Genomic DNA, 18,776 nt, shown 5'->3' with positions numbered 1-18,776 from the left:
CGAATCGTGATTTGGCATTTGGAAATAAGAGTAGATACTATCTACCCATACATCATTCTTACAATGACCAAATTTTCGTGCATATATGTCGGACACTCATGACAATGAGAGATTATTCCGTGGATATAAATGGCTAAAGGTATGACAGAAACCAAAACCAATCCTACATCTGCTTTTTTATACATTTCAGCTTTGTTTTTACCCAAATATACATGTTCACACTTTGAAAACAAGTCATTACAAACATATACCAATAGAGAATGCATTTATTAATCAAAACAGAATAGTTTTAACGTAAAAAATACTTACAGAGAGTGAATACAAAAATGCATATGTAAACTCATTCCATAGTTTGTCATGATGCAATAGTAAAATATGTGAACATATCAGGATAAACAAACTCTGCAAAGAATAAATAATTTCAGCTTGAAACACGATGTGGAATATAATATGATATATAAAATATTTATGAAATACACCAATAAAAACTTAACGGTAAATGCATTTTGGCCGTATGTAATAAAGTATGCATATTAATAACTAAATAATATGACTGGTGTTCTTAATGAGAAAAATCCATCAACAAAAGAAAACAAATATATATAGTTTTATCTACAGTTAAACAAACAAATACATCAACAGAGAACTTTTCTCTCAAAAAATCGACATATTGAAAACGAGGGGTGGTATTAAAATGGCTGCACTTTACTTTCTGAAGATATCGGAACAATGATTGTTATAAATCATTTAAAATATACCTGTAATGCATTCGAAAATAATTAGTGCAGTATAACTGGGATGGTGTTTTATTTGACTTGTGTTAAAATTGTTAAAAAGAGAAACATATTCAAAAGAGTAAATCAATACTTGATACCAAACAATATATAAAAAATCACAAATGGAAAATTCGTTATGTATTGCTGGGAACTGTTTCTCACCAATACGCTGGACATTTTTGAAATTGAATTAAACACCGGAGTACCTTACTAAGAGAATCCTAGAGACAGCATAGTGACAAGCCATGACAATGAGGTAAGGAATGATTTACATCCATATACATTTTAATTTATAACAACAAAACAATTTTCCAGTGGGAAAAATAAGATAAGAAAAATCAATACCACTTAATGCTAATGATTACAGTAACAAATAGTCTAAGAGCTGTTTTTCACAATTACCCATCCTTTTATCTAAACAAAATGTCTCTAGATAAAAATAGATCTGATAGAAATCGCAGAGATTTTTTCTCACAAAAATAAGTTTTACAATAATACTCGCAAAATGTCAGACATTAGATAATAGTTTATAGATACCATAAGGAATTATGAAAATATTTATAACGATAACAATGATTGTAGAAAAAAATGCAACAATGACTGAAAAAGAAACAAAGTCAGCTATGAAGAAACAAAAACTTAAAAACAACACCGTTGTTCCAAACGATAATAGGTATGATAAGCCTATGATAAATCCGTACAGGAAATTAAAAAGACAAAGAGACAGATCGACAGAGAAGTGGATGAATTCAATTTCCTTGGTCAACATGGAAAAGATTAATTTCTCAATGAAATTAAACAATCAAAACGCAACGAAATATCATTTAGGATATCGATGCACTTTTGATAAGTATACTTCCATATAATGAGATTAATTTTGACTGCAATTCCAAAATTGTAGTGTTAATATTAATATCAGTGGCAAATAACTTCATATATTATGAATTTACACAAAATTAATTAACATATTTTGGAATAACGTATCATTTTGTTATACATAATACGTAATTCTACTACATTGTAAGTCGCGACTGATATCATAATGCCAGCAATCTCATGAAACGATTGATAATTACTGTTTACAATTACATAGTTATTTTGTCATTCATTAAGAAAATCATGTATTGTATTTGAGATGGGTATTTGAAAAAAATGGATAAAACAAATCACTTACAATCTCAGAGCAGGATCATAAATCTTAATTTCATATTTTTAGTACAAATCACGATTGTTTTTAAGATCACTAATAGACTGTACAGTAAAAATCCATGAAAATAACGGCATTCTGGTATGGAATCTTTTTACTGATATAATGTCGTGTTGTACAAAGTATAAATATGATTACTCTTGCTTCACAGATGTATACATTTTGTGTAATTCGTAGTATATAGTATGTGCGTACATTCATAAACTATTATATATCAAATTTGATTTATGATTGAGATTCACAATAACCTTTATTATGCAAAATATTGTATAGATGTAAATAAACATTCCCACAAAAATAAAGGCAAATAAAAGACGTTGTTCAATGCATATCACACTATATAGTTACAACAAAATAATATCTAGATGGGCATGCGATACTGCAACCCAAAACATTTTTGCGTGCGATTCATTTTTGCGTATTTTGCGGGCGAATGGAATTCGCAAAAATCAATCGTCGCTAGATAAAGATAAGACTATAAATTCACAGGAGCATTTTGACTGCAAAGTACGAATTAAATATCCGTCGTTTGGCATGAAAACTAAAGGAAAATCCCTGCTCAAAAGACTGTACTAAATAATAGTACGTAGTGATTAAAATAAAATGGGTTAAACTTGAGCTATAATGAGAATAATAGTATTCCTATGATGCATGTCTGCTTTTTTAATTCTAAAGACCAACCACGAATATTCCTACCCTTGAACCAGTTCTACAGCCACACATCGCATAGAGTACACGAATGGTTCAAGATTTCTTCAACATTATACTATGTATAGCTATCTTTTCTGATAGTTTGTTCATCAATATCAAATCACTAATCTTAATATCATATTTTTTAGTCAAAATATCGATTTTTTTCACTCGCAGAAATTACTAGCTATATAATATGTTCATCAGCATATGTGCGTCGAAAAGATCACAGGTAGTTGTAAAATGTTTACATATCTTTATCATTAAAATCTTATGTAATTAAAAAGATTCAAACATATGCACCGTATAATTGGATATCAATTAACAAATGATGCTAAAATCAATGACACTTGTCCTTTTGGCAGGGGTTGGCAAGAACAAAATTTCATAAATTCATTTATTTCAAAAGTATTGAAGATGTCCATAATTTTATCTCCAGCTCTCATAGATAGTTTATTCAAAATATCATATACACAGCAAATTAGCAGGAATGTATATGGTATTATAATTAGATGAACTATAAACTAACCTTTTCTAATACAGCCAATATCTACTGCTTCGTGATATAATTATTCATAATACAGATAGTATATTTACATGTATACTAAGTGACTTCCTTCTACTATTTTGAGCAAATGTCTCTATCAATAAATCATTTGTAATGAGTTAAATAATTTAAATAGTTTGTTATAATAATAGTCTATACTCTATCTTTATGATATTTTGTTTATGTGGATGGGATATGCTTGGCTGGATTATAGATAAGCTGGCCTGAGGAAACTCGTCTCTTCAGTTCACCCCAGAGGAGATTTTTCTCCTTTTTAACCTTCTTGAGGATGCCTTTGTTCTCCATGGCTCGGCGAGAGAGGTAAGGCAGCACCTCCTCCACCGGGCCATACGGTACATACTTGTACACAGAATAGCCCGCCTGTCCTGTAATTACACACAGACAAATGTGCATTGTAGATTTTGGTCAAAGAAAAGTTTAATCACATTATGTAATAAGTCTTATGACTGTACAATTGCATGAAACATAATAACATATTCTAATTACTATTCACAAAGCCTTAATACGATTTTTATTTATTTCCATAAGATATTAGTTTCTCTATTATGATAAACAAAATATTGAAAATAGTACACTGTACATATTCACATAAATGCTTTATGGGTGACAACTATAATCAAATTATGTTTATGACAAATGAAAATATAATTCAAATTTTTCAAAGAATTTTTTATTTTTTAAAATGACATAAACCTTCACTCAATATAAGAATTACAATGATCAACCTCACCATCGCTTAGATGAGACAAACCATATTAAATCAAAGTATTTGAGATTAGACGTTTGAAAAACTACATATAAGTAGAACCATCTATTCCTGGATAGTGCATGACTTGTATACTACAGCACTACTTACCCAAGGGGAAACTGACTTGATCACACATGCCTAATAATTGTCCAAAACAGATAAGTCGATCAGCTGGCCGGATTTTATACTCCTTCATCCTACAAAGTAACAGAACAAGCATTTACTAATCAGCTACATTAGTCATCACGAAAATGTCAAGGCAGATTTGTAGTAGAAAATTTTCATTGTTAATTAGTATCTAATGTTCAACTGAGTGTTTTTTATAATCATTATTGCGAATAAAACTAAAATTTAATCTACATCAAAATTTTATTCTTAATGGTGTGGCATACGAGGGGTGTTCCAAAATTATTGTTACTTTGGTGATTTCTCTTTGATAGAAGTAATTCTGATCATTTTACTTTGCCCTGTCCCTCCGTTACAATGCGCGGCTTGTGTGCTGGCGCATTATCATGTAAGAGCCTGAGGTACTTCAAACCTGTCTGTGGGTAGACTTTCTTAAGTTTTTGAAGTACAACGTCTCTATAATACTTCGCTGTGACAGTTTTGCCTTTTGGAACAGGGATTTGAATGATTGGACCCTTGTTATAAAAAGAATATGACAAACAAAACCTTCCTCACGGTATGTATTCTTTTAGCAATGCTAGGGCGCCTGGCTTTTTTATTTGTTCAGACTCGATTAGAGCATTTTCTTTTGGGTTCGAAAAAATACACCCATGTTTCATCACCTGTGACCAAATTATCAAAAGCCTTTTTGCTGTATTTTGGGTATTTCTTCAATAAGGATTTGGCCTTGCCAACCCGGGACCTCTTTTGGTTGTCAGTTAGTAAATGGGGTATCCACCTGGCATTGATCTTGTCCAGACTAAGATGTTTCTTTAAAATGCAATGAATACGTGCTTAAGACAAGCCTGTCATTTTAGCTAACTGCCGGACAGTGTAACTTGCATCTTTTTCAAGGATTTGCCGAATTAGTTCAATGTTATGCTTTGTTGTTGTTGTTGCAGGGCGACCTCTGTGGGCAGCATCTTTAAGCTGCTGGTGTCCCGACTTAAATCGAGCAACCCACCTACAAATACAGTGTAGTCATATATGACATTTGACCCTTCCCATATATATCACACACCTCACGATGAATATCCACCGGCTTTAAGCCAAGTAGAGACCTACCTTTGATATAAGCCGTAATTTCAATTACGTTTTCAACTCTCTTGCCAACAATATTTGTATAGAGTGTAACGAGTGCGCTACAAAACAATGTACACAGCACCAAGGTCAGTGTAATTGTGAGTGAGATATTTACCTATATCACGCTTCAGATATTACGCTATCGCCACGAGGTAGTTTTAAGCCCATTTAGCACGATTTCCACGAGATATTGCGCAAGTAACATTAATTTCGGAACATCCCTCGTAAACTCGCCTTGGCTCTTCAGATATACAATGAAAGTATTTGGGACCATACTTCTATTTTTTTATTCTCAGTAACTATCTGTTTGCCTTACATTATTGTGTATAATATTACATTATATATAGTGTCATAATAAGTATATATTACAGCAGTATATAACATTAAATACATGTATATATTTAATTTCAATATTGTCTGGAAAATTACATATACATAGTTGTATTCGTAATTATATGGTTTTGAGATGTACATGTATGTATCCACAGGGAGACGGCTTATATATAGGCATAGCTTGCTGCCCAATCCCTATTAAATCAAATGATTTAATAAAATATTTTGAAATGAAAAAATATTACAGTAGTAAACCTACTTTTCCACAGTATATCGGACAGTGTTCTCGTTGTGACTGGCTACCATCACAGCTATCCTGCCTCGTTCTCTATGATTGATTTGCTTCATCACCTCCTCCAGTGTCTGGTGATACATGTTAGACGTCGCTTCATACGTAGGATTGATAGGATCCTCATACCCAATATCATTGGCTCGCTCTCGCTCCTTATATCAAACAAAACAAAATCAGATAAACATTTATTTTTTCCTGTATGGCAATTTGAAAAGATCAATTATCAAGCTGTTGTCAAAAAATAATCTGCACTGCTAAGAAATTCAGCCATTATTTTGTTGAGTTGATTAGTACATATCAAGACACAAGCTCAAAGAATAGAACACGATTTAAAATCACATAATCAAGACAAAACACAAATTGAAAAAAAAACCCATTAAACACTGTCATATGGCCATTATATATAAAATCAGTTAAAAAAATAGCAAATTTATAGAAATGAGTTTGATTTATTTCATTTGTTATGCTTTAATTTTAAATACTGAATATCTGAAGGAAAATATAATGGTCAAAAGTGTAGTATTTCTGTCTGCACTGAGTCTAATAGACTGGAATTAAATAAATTGTATTCATTCCTACCTGCTCCATGTATGCACCACGGACCAGTTTGGCCCCAAAGTAGAAATTTTCTCTACGTGCCAAATCCATGTCTAAACAGGCATTGTTGTATGCACTCTAGAAATCCCAACAATCAATAGATAAGAAGAGGAAATCATTAAATATGAGATTATTATTAATTTAATATTAAAATCATATCTAAATTGCTATATGTATGCCTGTAATGGCACAAATACTCATTTACAAAAATACATATTAAAAATTATCTTGCAATACATGTATCTTGGAGTTAGAATTAATCCTGTGTCTTGGGATAACAATTAAAAAGCATTTTGTTTTTTGAGGTTTAATCATTTATCAAACTCATAAGATAGATAAAAGTAAAAAAGAAATAAGACTTCAGGGATATAACAAAATCAAAATTAAAGAAGCCCAATATTGCTTTGTTATCCTCTTTGAGAGCCAAACACCTGCCTTGTACAGTACCTTTAAGTAACATTGGTAGGTATTAAAGATCACAGCCTGTTCCCTGTTGAACCTCCTCATCATTTCCATACATAAACGGCTAATGGCAGGCTGGAAATAGGTCTGCTCGGCATCAACCATCACCCGCACTCCTTTCTGTGTGGCATACTGTAAAACAATAAGGAAAAATAGGTCAAATCATACATATAGCCATTATAACAAGCTGTTGATTTAGAATATTTTTGAATTTAAATTTCACTTATAAATTGAAATTGCACAATCTGGCAATATGAAAATACATTGATTTAATTATTTTTTGTTATTTAAAATTTAGTGATTCAATAATGTCAAACAAATTTGTGAAAATATCATAATCTCAAAAATTACCGTTGACTTATGGAACATCCAACTACTTTTTTATAAATCTTGCTTCGGATAATTTATGGGAAGAAATTCCATTTTAAATAATTTATCAATGTAATCCCTTTACCTTAGCAATAGTGTTGAGGCGTCCTAACATGTTCTTCATCTGTTGTTCTTCCTCTGTAGACAAGGAGGCTACCAAAGGCTCCAGTTTTCCAGTCTGAGCAAAACAATACAAATGGATCCAACAACTCATGTAATATCTTAGTAAGTTGTTTTTAGCTACAATAACTGTGCTTTCGCTGCAGGATACATTTCAAGCAATCAGTCTCTAAACAATGGATCAGAAATAATACATTTTATAATCAGTATTCTGGACAACTCGATGAAAAGAAGGAGAATGTATTTTTTAATAATTTTGTATTTATTTACATGTACAGTCAAACCTCGATGTATCGAAGTTCAAGGGACCGTCAGAAAAACTTCGAAACATCATGAAGAAATTCGGGACCAGACAAAAAGTTCGATACAGCGAGAAATTTGATTCATCGGAGTTCGAATCATCGAGGTTTGACTGTACATAAATGTAGTGCTGTTACTCAACATTAAGCAAATAGCAAGTACTAAGTATTAAAACAACCTTTAATATCAAATGGTCTCCTTCTTTGGCATTTTTGTGATTAATATTCTGTAGTGATAATTGAAATTTTTTTTATTGGGTTGCGATTCATATCTCTCTTACTCCCTCATGAACAAGAACTAATCAATACTCATTTTTAATTAGTACATCAGAATACAAAGGATTACTGACCTCCTCATTTGGCACTACAAACACCTTTGATAAACTCATATTGACCTCCAAAAGGTTGTCCCAGTCCAACAAGTCCACCTCACTGCAGAAATATATATATTATTACAGTCACAATCCATCTTTACTTCTAAATCGCCTATATATAGGCTATTACTTACATATTCATATAGGTCTATCTATACTTCTAGGCTAGTACACATATCAGTTCTTTTCATGTGGTTTAAATAAATGCTGACTCTCCCATATTTATGCACAATTATCATTTTCAGTATTCCTATTTTATTTATTGATTAGTTTAATATTATAGTTAATTGTATCAGTTATGAGCTTGTTTTTATTTAATTTGTAACATCTATTTAAATGATATTTTGTCTATCCTGATAGATGCCTTACCCATCCTGAGAGATATCTAGACCATACATCCTATTTAAAATAAATGATGGCTTATCCGTTCCTGAGAGATATCTTATACATACATCCTATTTAGATGATTCATTACCCATCATGAGAGATATCCAGAACATACATCCTATTTAGATGACGCGTTACCCATCCTGAGAGATAACTAGATCATACATCCTATTTAAAATAAATGATGGCTTACTGATCTTGAGAGATATCTTGAACATACATCCTATTTAGATGATTCCTTACCCATCTTGAGAGATATCCAGAACACACATCCTATTTAGATGACGCCTTACCCATCCTGAGAGATAACTAGACTAACATACATCCTATTTAAAATAAATGATGGCTTACTCATCTTGAGAGATATCTTGAACATACATCCTATTTAAATAATAACTTACCCATCCTGAGAGATATCTTGAACATACATCCTATTGAGATGATGCCTTACCCATTTGAGATATCTAGAACTACTATCCTATTTAAAATAAATGATAGCTTACCCATCCTGAAAGATATCTTGAACATACATCCTATTTAGATGATTCCTTACCCATCTTGAGAGATATCTAGAACAGAGAACCAGCGTTTCCTATCATCTCGAGTAATCTGTACTCCCATAGCTTGCAGCTGCTTTTTAAAGTCCTCCTCACGAAACTTCCTCAAAAGGATGTCACCTTTATTACCAGCAAACTTCTCAAAGAAAGCTCGTGTAGACACCAAGACATCAGACATCTGTAGCTGTAAGCATATGAATAGACCACTGAATAGGCTACAATGCTGCCAGCAACCAACAGAATATTTCCATCTCTAACCCATTATAACTGTCCATGAGTGTAGTAATATATAATAGACACTTACCAAAAACTGTGGTCGTCCAAGAGCTGTCATCTTGATAGCAACAAATCCTGTGTTTGCCTCAGTAGCGCCTAGGTGAAAATGGAGAATCTTTAATTAATTTATAAGTGAAACCTGTCATAGGGACCATGCACCTCTTTATATGACCTGCCAAATTATACCAAATGACTATTTATAACGCAATTTCATCTGTTAAGATTTAGTGTGATTTATTTTTAATAATTCATTAAAAATATCTTTTAAGCCATTTTCTTCATAATTGTATTGTATTTTGTACAAAAGGTTGTGTTGAATCCACTAGATGTTGACCAAATTATTAATAAATCAATTATAAATTATTAAATAAATAACATGATTTTAATTTATGATTAAAACAGTATTTGATATCTTACAATATATATTGCGTGAATCTTGTGTCAAATCTAACACTTTATGTAATACTTTCATAATAGTATTTTGAAAGCTAGTTAAAAGGAAGTACTGCATTTTTCATTCTCTTGGATTTCACCTATGCACATAATCAGGTTGGATTCTAAATGTTGATATAATTACATGAAATAATTGTAATTATATTATATATGCTTGTAAATTGTAAATTGCAAATGTCACCTGGTCCTCAATTTCCATCATATTGTAATAAATCCTTGTGGGTGCTAATAGAACCAAATAAGAAAATATAATTTAATAAAATCCATATACATATGTTTGCCAGTCTCACCTGCCACAGCGTCTATACACTTCAGGAATGTCTCCATATTGGTATCACAGTTTGCCTCATCCTCATAGAAATAGGTCCTTGCTGATATAACCTTGTTACGACGGTCTCCAAACTTTTTGTGGGCCAAAAATTTCTGTTTGTCAGGATCTGGTTCAGATATAACAAATAATTACCTGCATTTATACTATCTATGATGTTATTTCATAAACATTATATTATACATTTGTAATCTACTTAGTAGTCTTTAGTTGTGCATATCCATTTCAATTTGAAACGAATCCTGACAAAGCTAGGCCATATTGAATTTGGAAACTGAAGTGTGTTGCTGCTATGCAGACTTAATGTATTTTTTTGTTTGTATCAGATTCTGTACACTCAATATTTCAAAAGAAGAAGGAAAAGCTGAGAAAATATCCTTCTTTGAATTGACTGACAAAGATCAGTAAATGATGGGCACCTGAGGATCCCTCTGAGATCTTACTTTGAATAACTAAAACACTATAATTAAGGTTCCAAGATGATCATTTGATTCCATTGTATAATAGATGTGAGAATTGATGTATATCAACTAAGCTATTAAATGGATAGATACAACATATATTTGACCTCTCTGACATTCAAGGTCAATGTCAAGCATTCATTAAAACAAAACCTTGATAGTCCTTCACCTCTACATGCTGCAAGTGAAATAATTAATACATGACTTCTGAGTCATGACAATTAAGTAAAATAATGCACTCTTACCATATTCCGAATTTGCATATTACAGATTTATCTGCACATGGGGGTAGGTATTGATTGTGACGTCATGTGTTTGCGAGCGTAACGACATATGTTTCAGAGAAAACGACGTGAATTGCGCTCACAAAATAATGACGTAACAATTGATACCTACCCGCAAGGGAGCTAACTCTGTAATATGCAAGGACGGAATATTTTATCAGAAGATTGTAAACATAGAAAGGATTGAAATATTTCAAACCTTTTTATCTTTGGGCCAAAAGAAATAATATGTTTGTTTAGGGTTACCCAACAATTTTTTACCCCGACCCTAATTTTTTATGAAAAAAAAATAAAAGTCAGGATTTTGATCTCAGGCTCCGGTTCTGGCCATTATTTTAGAGACCCTATTTTTTGCCAATGTAACCCTATACAGACATCAGTACATTTGACTTACAAGTGTTTCCATGCATGTCATTATTAACAAGTAGACAGTTAATTAGATAAGTTTGATAGTGAGTCAAGAGTTAATACATTTTAGTGGGGTTAAAGGCTACTAACTAAAGAAAAAAGATGTTAAGAAACGTTAACTTCAGATGGAGAGATCAGCCAAACCACCCTCCCAGCATGTTACACTACTTTTACTAATATAGCAAACGTTATTGGTGCAGAATATTGCTTTTTAGTAATAAATACAAGCAATGGTTGTACAATGTAATGTCCATTCACTAAAAGTCTTACTAGTTATTTATACCGTAATCAACCCAATAAGTATCCCGTCTCTATTAGTAGGTCTCTCCATATCTGGGGCCCCAATTTTATCTAAATTAACTTAAATACGGACTAAAACTAATGAAAACTGTGTAGTTTCTTTATTTTATCCCTTTTGTGAACTAATTAATAGCTCCCATTCATTGTGAAATCATTTTGTCAACCATTAGGCCAAATTCGATCCTATTAGCATCTCTTCATTTTTAAATTTTCAACCACCCTGGGTGCTTATTGGGTTGAGCTAATTAATTGTTAATGAACAGAACTTTTGCAATATTATAGATACAGATATATAATATATAAATGTATTAATCATATTTTATCGCTATTAAGGAATTTACAACGAACATACTATACAATGTATACATATACCATGTATTTTAAATATTGGTAACATGTAATTTTACGGTAATCAATATATGGAATATAATTAATTTCCACAGTTAAAGCTGGCAACAGCTGTGGAAAATAGCTACTGTAACATTTAACATTGTAACAGCTAAATTAATCAAACATTTCTCACTGAATACTATCTCATAGTTAAAGTCATTAAGATCCATTCCATGAAGTTATCTATATATAATTAATTTTCAAAAATTTACACAAAATACTCTCTTAAGGTTTGTATTTTTTTGTAAGTTTTGTTAAATAGATAATGAGTGTTAAAGAAATACCATATCAAACAAAAATTTAAAGTTTTATTAATAAGGAGATCTTGAGATCCCATGATGACGTGTGTAAATTACAATTTACCATTGATTAGTTCTAAAATACACTGATTATGACGTAAGTTTCATGACGCCATAATCATCTGAAGGTGGGACTATTCAACTGTAAATTGTACTCAAGTCATGTTGTTTTGGGATCTCAAAACCCTTGTTTTACATTAATGTATATGTGTATGTGTTAATACATTATTAGTCCCAGTGGAATACACACACTATTTACCTACGTCACTGTGTTCTGAAACTATTACACAATATATATACATTATTGTAATTCAATATACTACATCTTGTTGTAACATATCAAACATCTGGCATAACACGTGTATCAATAAATCTCAATGTAAATTCCTACAAGATAGAATCATGATCTCATCTCACAGATGTTCAATATGCACTTATGAATTAAATATCAAAAAGCAATAACACTTTGATTTTTAAAATTGATGAAAAGTTCATGTTGCTGTCAATATGACACATTCTGCCTTTTAATCCAAAATGCAAATACTATGGTGGACATATATCATATAGACAGATTTTAGAATTAACTGATGTCTATAAATAAAAGATTTATTTAAAAAAATATGCTGTTTTAGATTAAAAAGAAAAAAACAAACATATTGAGATGATATCCTACCTAACGATGTCTGGTCATCAGGGATAAAGTCCGAAGTACAGCTCCTGTAGACAAAGTAAAAAAAAAATTCAATCAGCACAAATTTAATTGCACAGAATAAAAGACACATCTACAGCAACTTAATTTTACCAATGGCAAATAGTATTTTGAAAATATTTTTATTCAATACTGTCCCTCTAAGACTCTTATCTATAGACAAATAATGTTTTACAGTCAACTACAACTATACAATGAAGGGGACGTCTACACATTCAAGTAGGTGGAACTGTTAGACACCAGTGGCTAGCTGTAGCTGTATAGGCTTTAACTGACACAGAAAGAAGAAAACTTTAGAAAGACCGTGAAATTTATAGACATGAGACCATGGACTACATGTATGTATATACATGCATAGGTGATATCTCAATATCATGTAACCATGACTGACAAGTGACGTCTAAAGCCAGGTGACCATGAAAGCCAGGTGACCTCTATAGACATGACCTCTATGGACAGGACAGGCAAGTGACCCCTATAGATAGACAGGCAAGTGACCCCTATAGATAGGTGACCATGACAGGCAAGTGACCTCTATAGATAGGTGACCATGACAGGCAAGTGACCCCTATAGATAGGTGACCATGACAGGCAAGTGACCCTATAGATAGGTGACCATGACAGGCAAGTGACCCCTATAGATAGGTGACCATGACAGGCAAGTGACCCCTATAGATAGGTGACCATGACAGGCAAGTGACCCCTATAGATAGGTGACCATGACAGGCAAGTGAAATCTATAGATAGGTGACAGGTGACCATGACAGGCAAGTGACCCCTATAGATAGGTGACCATGACAGGCAGGTGACCTCTATAGATAGGTGACCATGACAGGCAAGTGACCTCTATAGATAGGTGACCATGACAGGCAAGTGACCCTTAGATAGTGACTGCAAGTGACCCCTATAGATAGGTGACCATGACAGGCAAGTGACCTCTATAGATAGGTGACCATGACAGCAAGTGACCTCTATAGAAGGTGACCATGACAGGCAAGTGACCCTATAGATAGGTGACCATGACAGGCAAGTGACCTCTATAGATAGGTGACCATGACAGGCAAGTGACCCCTATAGATAGGTGACCATGACAGGCAAGTGACCTCTATAGATAGGTGACCATGACAGGCAAGTGACCCCTATAGATAGGTGACCATGACAGGCAAGTGACCCCTATAGATAGGTGACCATGACAGGCAAGTGACCTCTATAGATAGGTGACCATGACAGGCAAGTGACCTCTATAGATAGGTGACCATGACAGGCAAGTGACCTCTATAGATAGGTGACCATGACAGGCAAGTGACCTCTATAGATAGGTGACCATGACAGGCAAGTGACCTCTATAGATAGGTGACCATGACAGGCAAGTGACCCCTATAGATAGGTGACCATGACAGGCAAGTGACCTCTATAGATAGGTGACCATGACAGGCAAGTGACCTCTATAGATAGGTGACCATGACAGGCAAGTGAACTCTATAGATAGGTGACCATGACAGGCAGGTGAACTCTATAGATAGGTGACCATGACAGGCAAGTGACCTCTATAGATAGGTGACCATGACAGGCAAGTGACCTCTATAGATAGGTGACCATGACAGGCAAGTGACCTCTATAGATAGGTGACCATGACAGGCAAGTGACCTCTATAGATAGGTGACCATGACAGGCAAGTGACCTCTATAGATAGGTGACCATGACAGGCAAGTGACCTCTATAGATAGGTGACCATGACAGGCAAGTGGACCTCATAGACAGGAGCCATGACAGGCAGGTGACTACATGACAGTGAACCTCTATAGATAGGTGACCATGACAGGCAAGTGACCTCTATAGATAGGTGACCATGACAGGCAAGTGACCTCTATAGATAGGTGACCATGACAGGCAAGTGACCTCTATAGATAGGTGACCATGACAGGCAAGTGACCTCTATAGATAGGTGACCATGACAGGCAAGTGACCTCTATAGATAGGTGACCATGACAGGCAAGTGACCTCTATAGATAGGTGACCATGACAGGCAAGTGACCTCTATAGATAGGTGACCATGACAGGCAAGTGACCTCTATAGATAGGTGACCATGACAGGCAAGTGACCTCTATAGATAGGTGACCATGACAGGCAAGTGACCCCTATAGATAGGTGACCATGACAGGCAAGTGACCTCTATAGATAGGTGACCATGACAGGCAAGTGACCTCTATAGATAGGTGACCATGACAGGCAAGTGACCTCTATAGATAGGTGACCATGACAGGCAAGTGACCTCTATAGACAGGTGACCCATGACAGGCAGTGACCTATGACAAGGCAAGTGACTAGAAGGTGACCCTATGACAGGCAAGTGACCTCTATAGATAGGTGACCATGACAGGCAAGTGACCATGACAGGCAAGTATAGACAGGTGACCATGACAGGCAAGTGACCTCTATAGATAGGTGACCATGACAGGCAAGTGAACTCTATAGACAGGTGACCATGACAGGCAGGTGACTATGACAGGCAAGTGAACCTTTTTAGACAGCTAGGTGACTATTATAGGCCGGTGACCTCTATAGGCAGGTGACCCTATAGGCAGGTGACCATGACTAAGCAGGTGATCCTCTATAGACAGGTGACCTCAATGGCAGGTGACCATGATAGCCAGGTGAAACTCTATAGACAGGTGACCATGACAGGCAAGTGAACTCTATAGACAGGTGACCATGACAGGCAAGTGAACTCTATAGACAGGTGACCATGACAGGCAAGTGAACTCTATAGACAGGTGACCATGACAGGCAAGTGACCTCTATAGACAGGTGACCATGACAGGCAAGTGAACTCTATAGACAGGTGACCATGACAGGCAAGTGAACTCTATAGACAGGTGACCATGACAGGCAAGTGAACTCTATAGACAGCTAGGTGACCTTTATAGGCAGGTGACCCCTATAGGTAGGTGACCTCTATAGGCAGGTGACCATGGACAGGCAAGTGAACTCTATAGACAGGTGACCATGACAGGCAAGTGAACTCTATAGACCGGTGACCTTTATAGGCAGGTGACCTCTATAGGAAAATGAACTCTATAGACAGGTGACCATGACATTCAGGTGAACTCTATAGACAGGTGACCTTTATAGGCAGGTGACCTCTATAGGAAAATGAACTCTATAGACAGGTGACCATGACAGGCAGGTGAACTCTATAGACAGGTGACCATGACATGCACGTGACCTCTTTAGATAGGTGACCATGACAGATAGGTGTCCATTAGACAGGTGACCATGACAGGCAAGTGATCTTTGTAGACAGCTAGGTGACCTTCTTAGACAGGTGACCTCTATAGACAGGTGACCTTTATAGACAGGTGGCCTCTATAGACAGGTGACCATGGCAGACAGGTGACCTCTATAGACAGGTGACCTTTATAGACAGGTGGCCTCTATAGACAGCTTACCATGACAGACAGGTGACCTCTACATACATGTACATGTGACCTTTATAGACTGGTGACCTCTATATACAGGTGACCATGACAGGCAGGTGATCTCTAGATACAGGTGACTTTTATAGACAGATGCAACTGTACAGGGGACCTTTGTACATAGATGGTGCAGATACAGATATATGGCTTTTTTGACAGGTGGCTGTATAATGTATAGACAAACTTGTTTGGTCTTTACTTCTTTATTAGACAGGTGACCTTTATAGACAGGTGGCCAGGCAAGTGGCTGTTTATAGGTGCACAATTATGTAACTACATTTAGGTGATCTTTATTGATGGGTGTAGCTACATGCAGATACATTGAAGGTGATATTTATAGACAAGTGGTCGTACATACTAGGTACCATATGGTCATGATTAAGTAGGACACCCTTAAACTTTAAAGTGAGCCTTATGTTTAATCATTTATATAAATTTTTCATCCATTAAAAAAAATAGAGTTGAGCAGTTAATTTGAGTCATATAGTCAAAGTGCTTGCCATACTTCATCTCGGCCTCTTCAGCTTGTTCCGTTGACAAATCTTCCTCCACACTGTAGTCGAGGATTGACTTCACTCCAAACTGCTTATTCCTACTGACCAGCGGTCTAATGGCCACTTGATCCTCTCCGGCCACAAAATGTCCATAAAATGTTGCCTTCATCATTTTTCGGAATAAAGGCCCACCAAGGATACGACGGCTCCATTTCAGCAACTAAAAAGTAAACACAACTCTATATATGCATGTATCAGTCTAGATAAATATGTATATTCATTGTAGGTGTATGTATAATTACGAAAGTAAATATTCACTTTTATTCACCATTAGTGACTTTTGGTGTACATGCTCATCATCAAAATAAGCCAAAGAAACAATTTTAAATCTAACATATACATGTATATAACATCCAATATAGGGTTTCAAGATACCAACTTATCAAAACGGCAAAGTTTACATTGTACAAGATCTGATCCCAACCAATTTCATCAAGATATATCATCACAATGAACATTGCTTTGAAACAATTGTATCATAAATCTCCAGTATTGAAATATATAAGATTGATACAGATGTTGATATGTGTATGCATACAAATCTTTTAGCAATATTTTTTTAATATCAGATATATCATTAAAGTACATTTTGTGTTTGTATATTGATATAATATTTGATGATGCCTTTTTCATTTATGGGTACCAAAAAAGATATGTACATATTATCATTGTAAATTTATATAATGCATTCTTTTTCATTTTCATGTACATGATCATAAATGTATATACATTGTGCATGTAAAAGGCGGCGGTGACCTCTATAGACAGGTGCCCATGAAACAGATGACCTTTATAGACAGGTGACCATTATAGACAGTCAAAGGTGACATCTATAGACAGCTGACCAGGATAGACAAGTGATCTTTATAGACAGGTCACTGTTATAGACAGTCACAGTTGACTTCTATAGATATATGTAGCTGACCAGGATAGACATGTGATCTTTACAGACAGATGACCTATAGCTAGTAGTTCACTGTGCAGACAGGCGAGCATGTACATTTACATTAATTAATGTACATAATGTAGGGTATACATGTACAGGATATAATATGCTAATAATTAGTATGTTTACCATAACAAATCAAAGGCTTCATGTTCTGATAGCAAGCCCAGAACCTACATGTACGCGTGCCTGCATACATGTACAGCAGCGGTAACAATTTGTACAGATTAATAATTCAATTAAGTTAGGCTAGGCTATATACAACATGCTACATATACATGTATATATAGCATGCAGTACAGAAAGTGGTCCGTCATCCAGACAGCTTATAACGGTTTTTTTTTTCTAAAATCTACCTTATTGTTGTGAGTAACCAGTGCCGGTATAGAGCACATATTGAAGACGAAGAGAGCCCGAACAAGCTCTGCCGTGGTCTTACTACGATACGCTTCCTTTCCACAGCTGAAGGACAAATCAAGCACGGGATGGCCATCGTTGTCAAGTCTAGATTCTTCGTTTAAATTATCCTGAGATGATATCGACGTCGCCGATGAAGTCGAGTTGGAATTCGAAGCATGATACTGACTCGTCAGCACGGATATCGGATAAAATTGTCTATAAACAGGGAAAACATTCCTATTACACAAGCTTCTTAACACCGCCATATCCGTAAAGTAATGAATGAAAGAGCTTGGGATTATGTTTGACCCGTGACCCCGATGATACGAAGATTTCCATTGGTCAATATAGTCACACCTCCAAAATTTTACAAAACACGTGTTTTCAATTATTAGAAAATAGCACTTTAATCTAGATATGATTCATGAATAAATAGAAAATAATATCGAGCATAGTATCGTGAAT

At 34.8% G+C, this 18,776-nt stretch overlaps 1 protein-coding gene across 2 annotated transcripts; it reads right to left on the bottom strand.

The window, feature by feature from the left end:
• Positions 1-248: 248 nt before the first annotated feature.
• On the bottom strand, positions 249-18,600 carry LOC138331609 (proline dehydrogenase 1, mitochondrial-like). 2 transcript variants are annotated; one of them, XM_069279322.1, is made up of 14 exons: positions 18,269-18,600; positions 16,918-17,126; positions 12,900-12,943; positions 12,486-12,506; positions 10,047-10,193; positions 9,332-9,399; positions 9,024-9,211; positions 8,060-8,141; positions 7,376-7,468; positions 6,907-7,053; positions 6,442-6,537; positions 5,830-6,014; positions 4,098-4,186; positions 249-3,606 (listed from the first exon to the last, which is right to left on the bottom strand). In XM_069279322.1, exons 1-14 carry the CDS (start codon positions 18,575-18,577, stop codon positions 3,401-3,403), a joined length of 1,884 nt encoding a protein of 627 aa, XP_069135423.1. In that variant the 5' UTR covers positions 18,578-18,600; the 3' UTR covers positions 249-3,400. The 2 variants fall into 2 exon arrangements, with proteins under 2 accessions (XP_069135423.1, XP_069135424.1); XM_069279323.1 differs by lacking the exon at positions 12,486-12,506.
• Positions 18,601-18,776: the final 176 nt, after the last annotated feature.

Source organism: Argopecten irradians, chromosome 9 (assembly GCF_041381155.1).
Source record: "Argopecten irradians isolate NY chromosome 9, Ai_NY, whole genome shotgun sequence".
Classification (NCBI taxonomy): Eukaryota; Metazoa; Mollusca; class Bivalvia; order Pectinida; family Pectinidae; genus Argopecten; species Argopecten irradians.
This window is presented reverse-complemented; position numbering and strand designations above follow the sequence as displayed.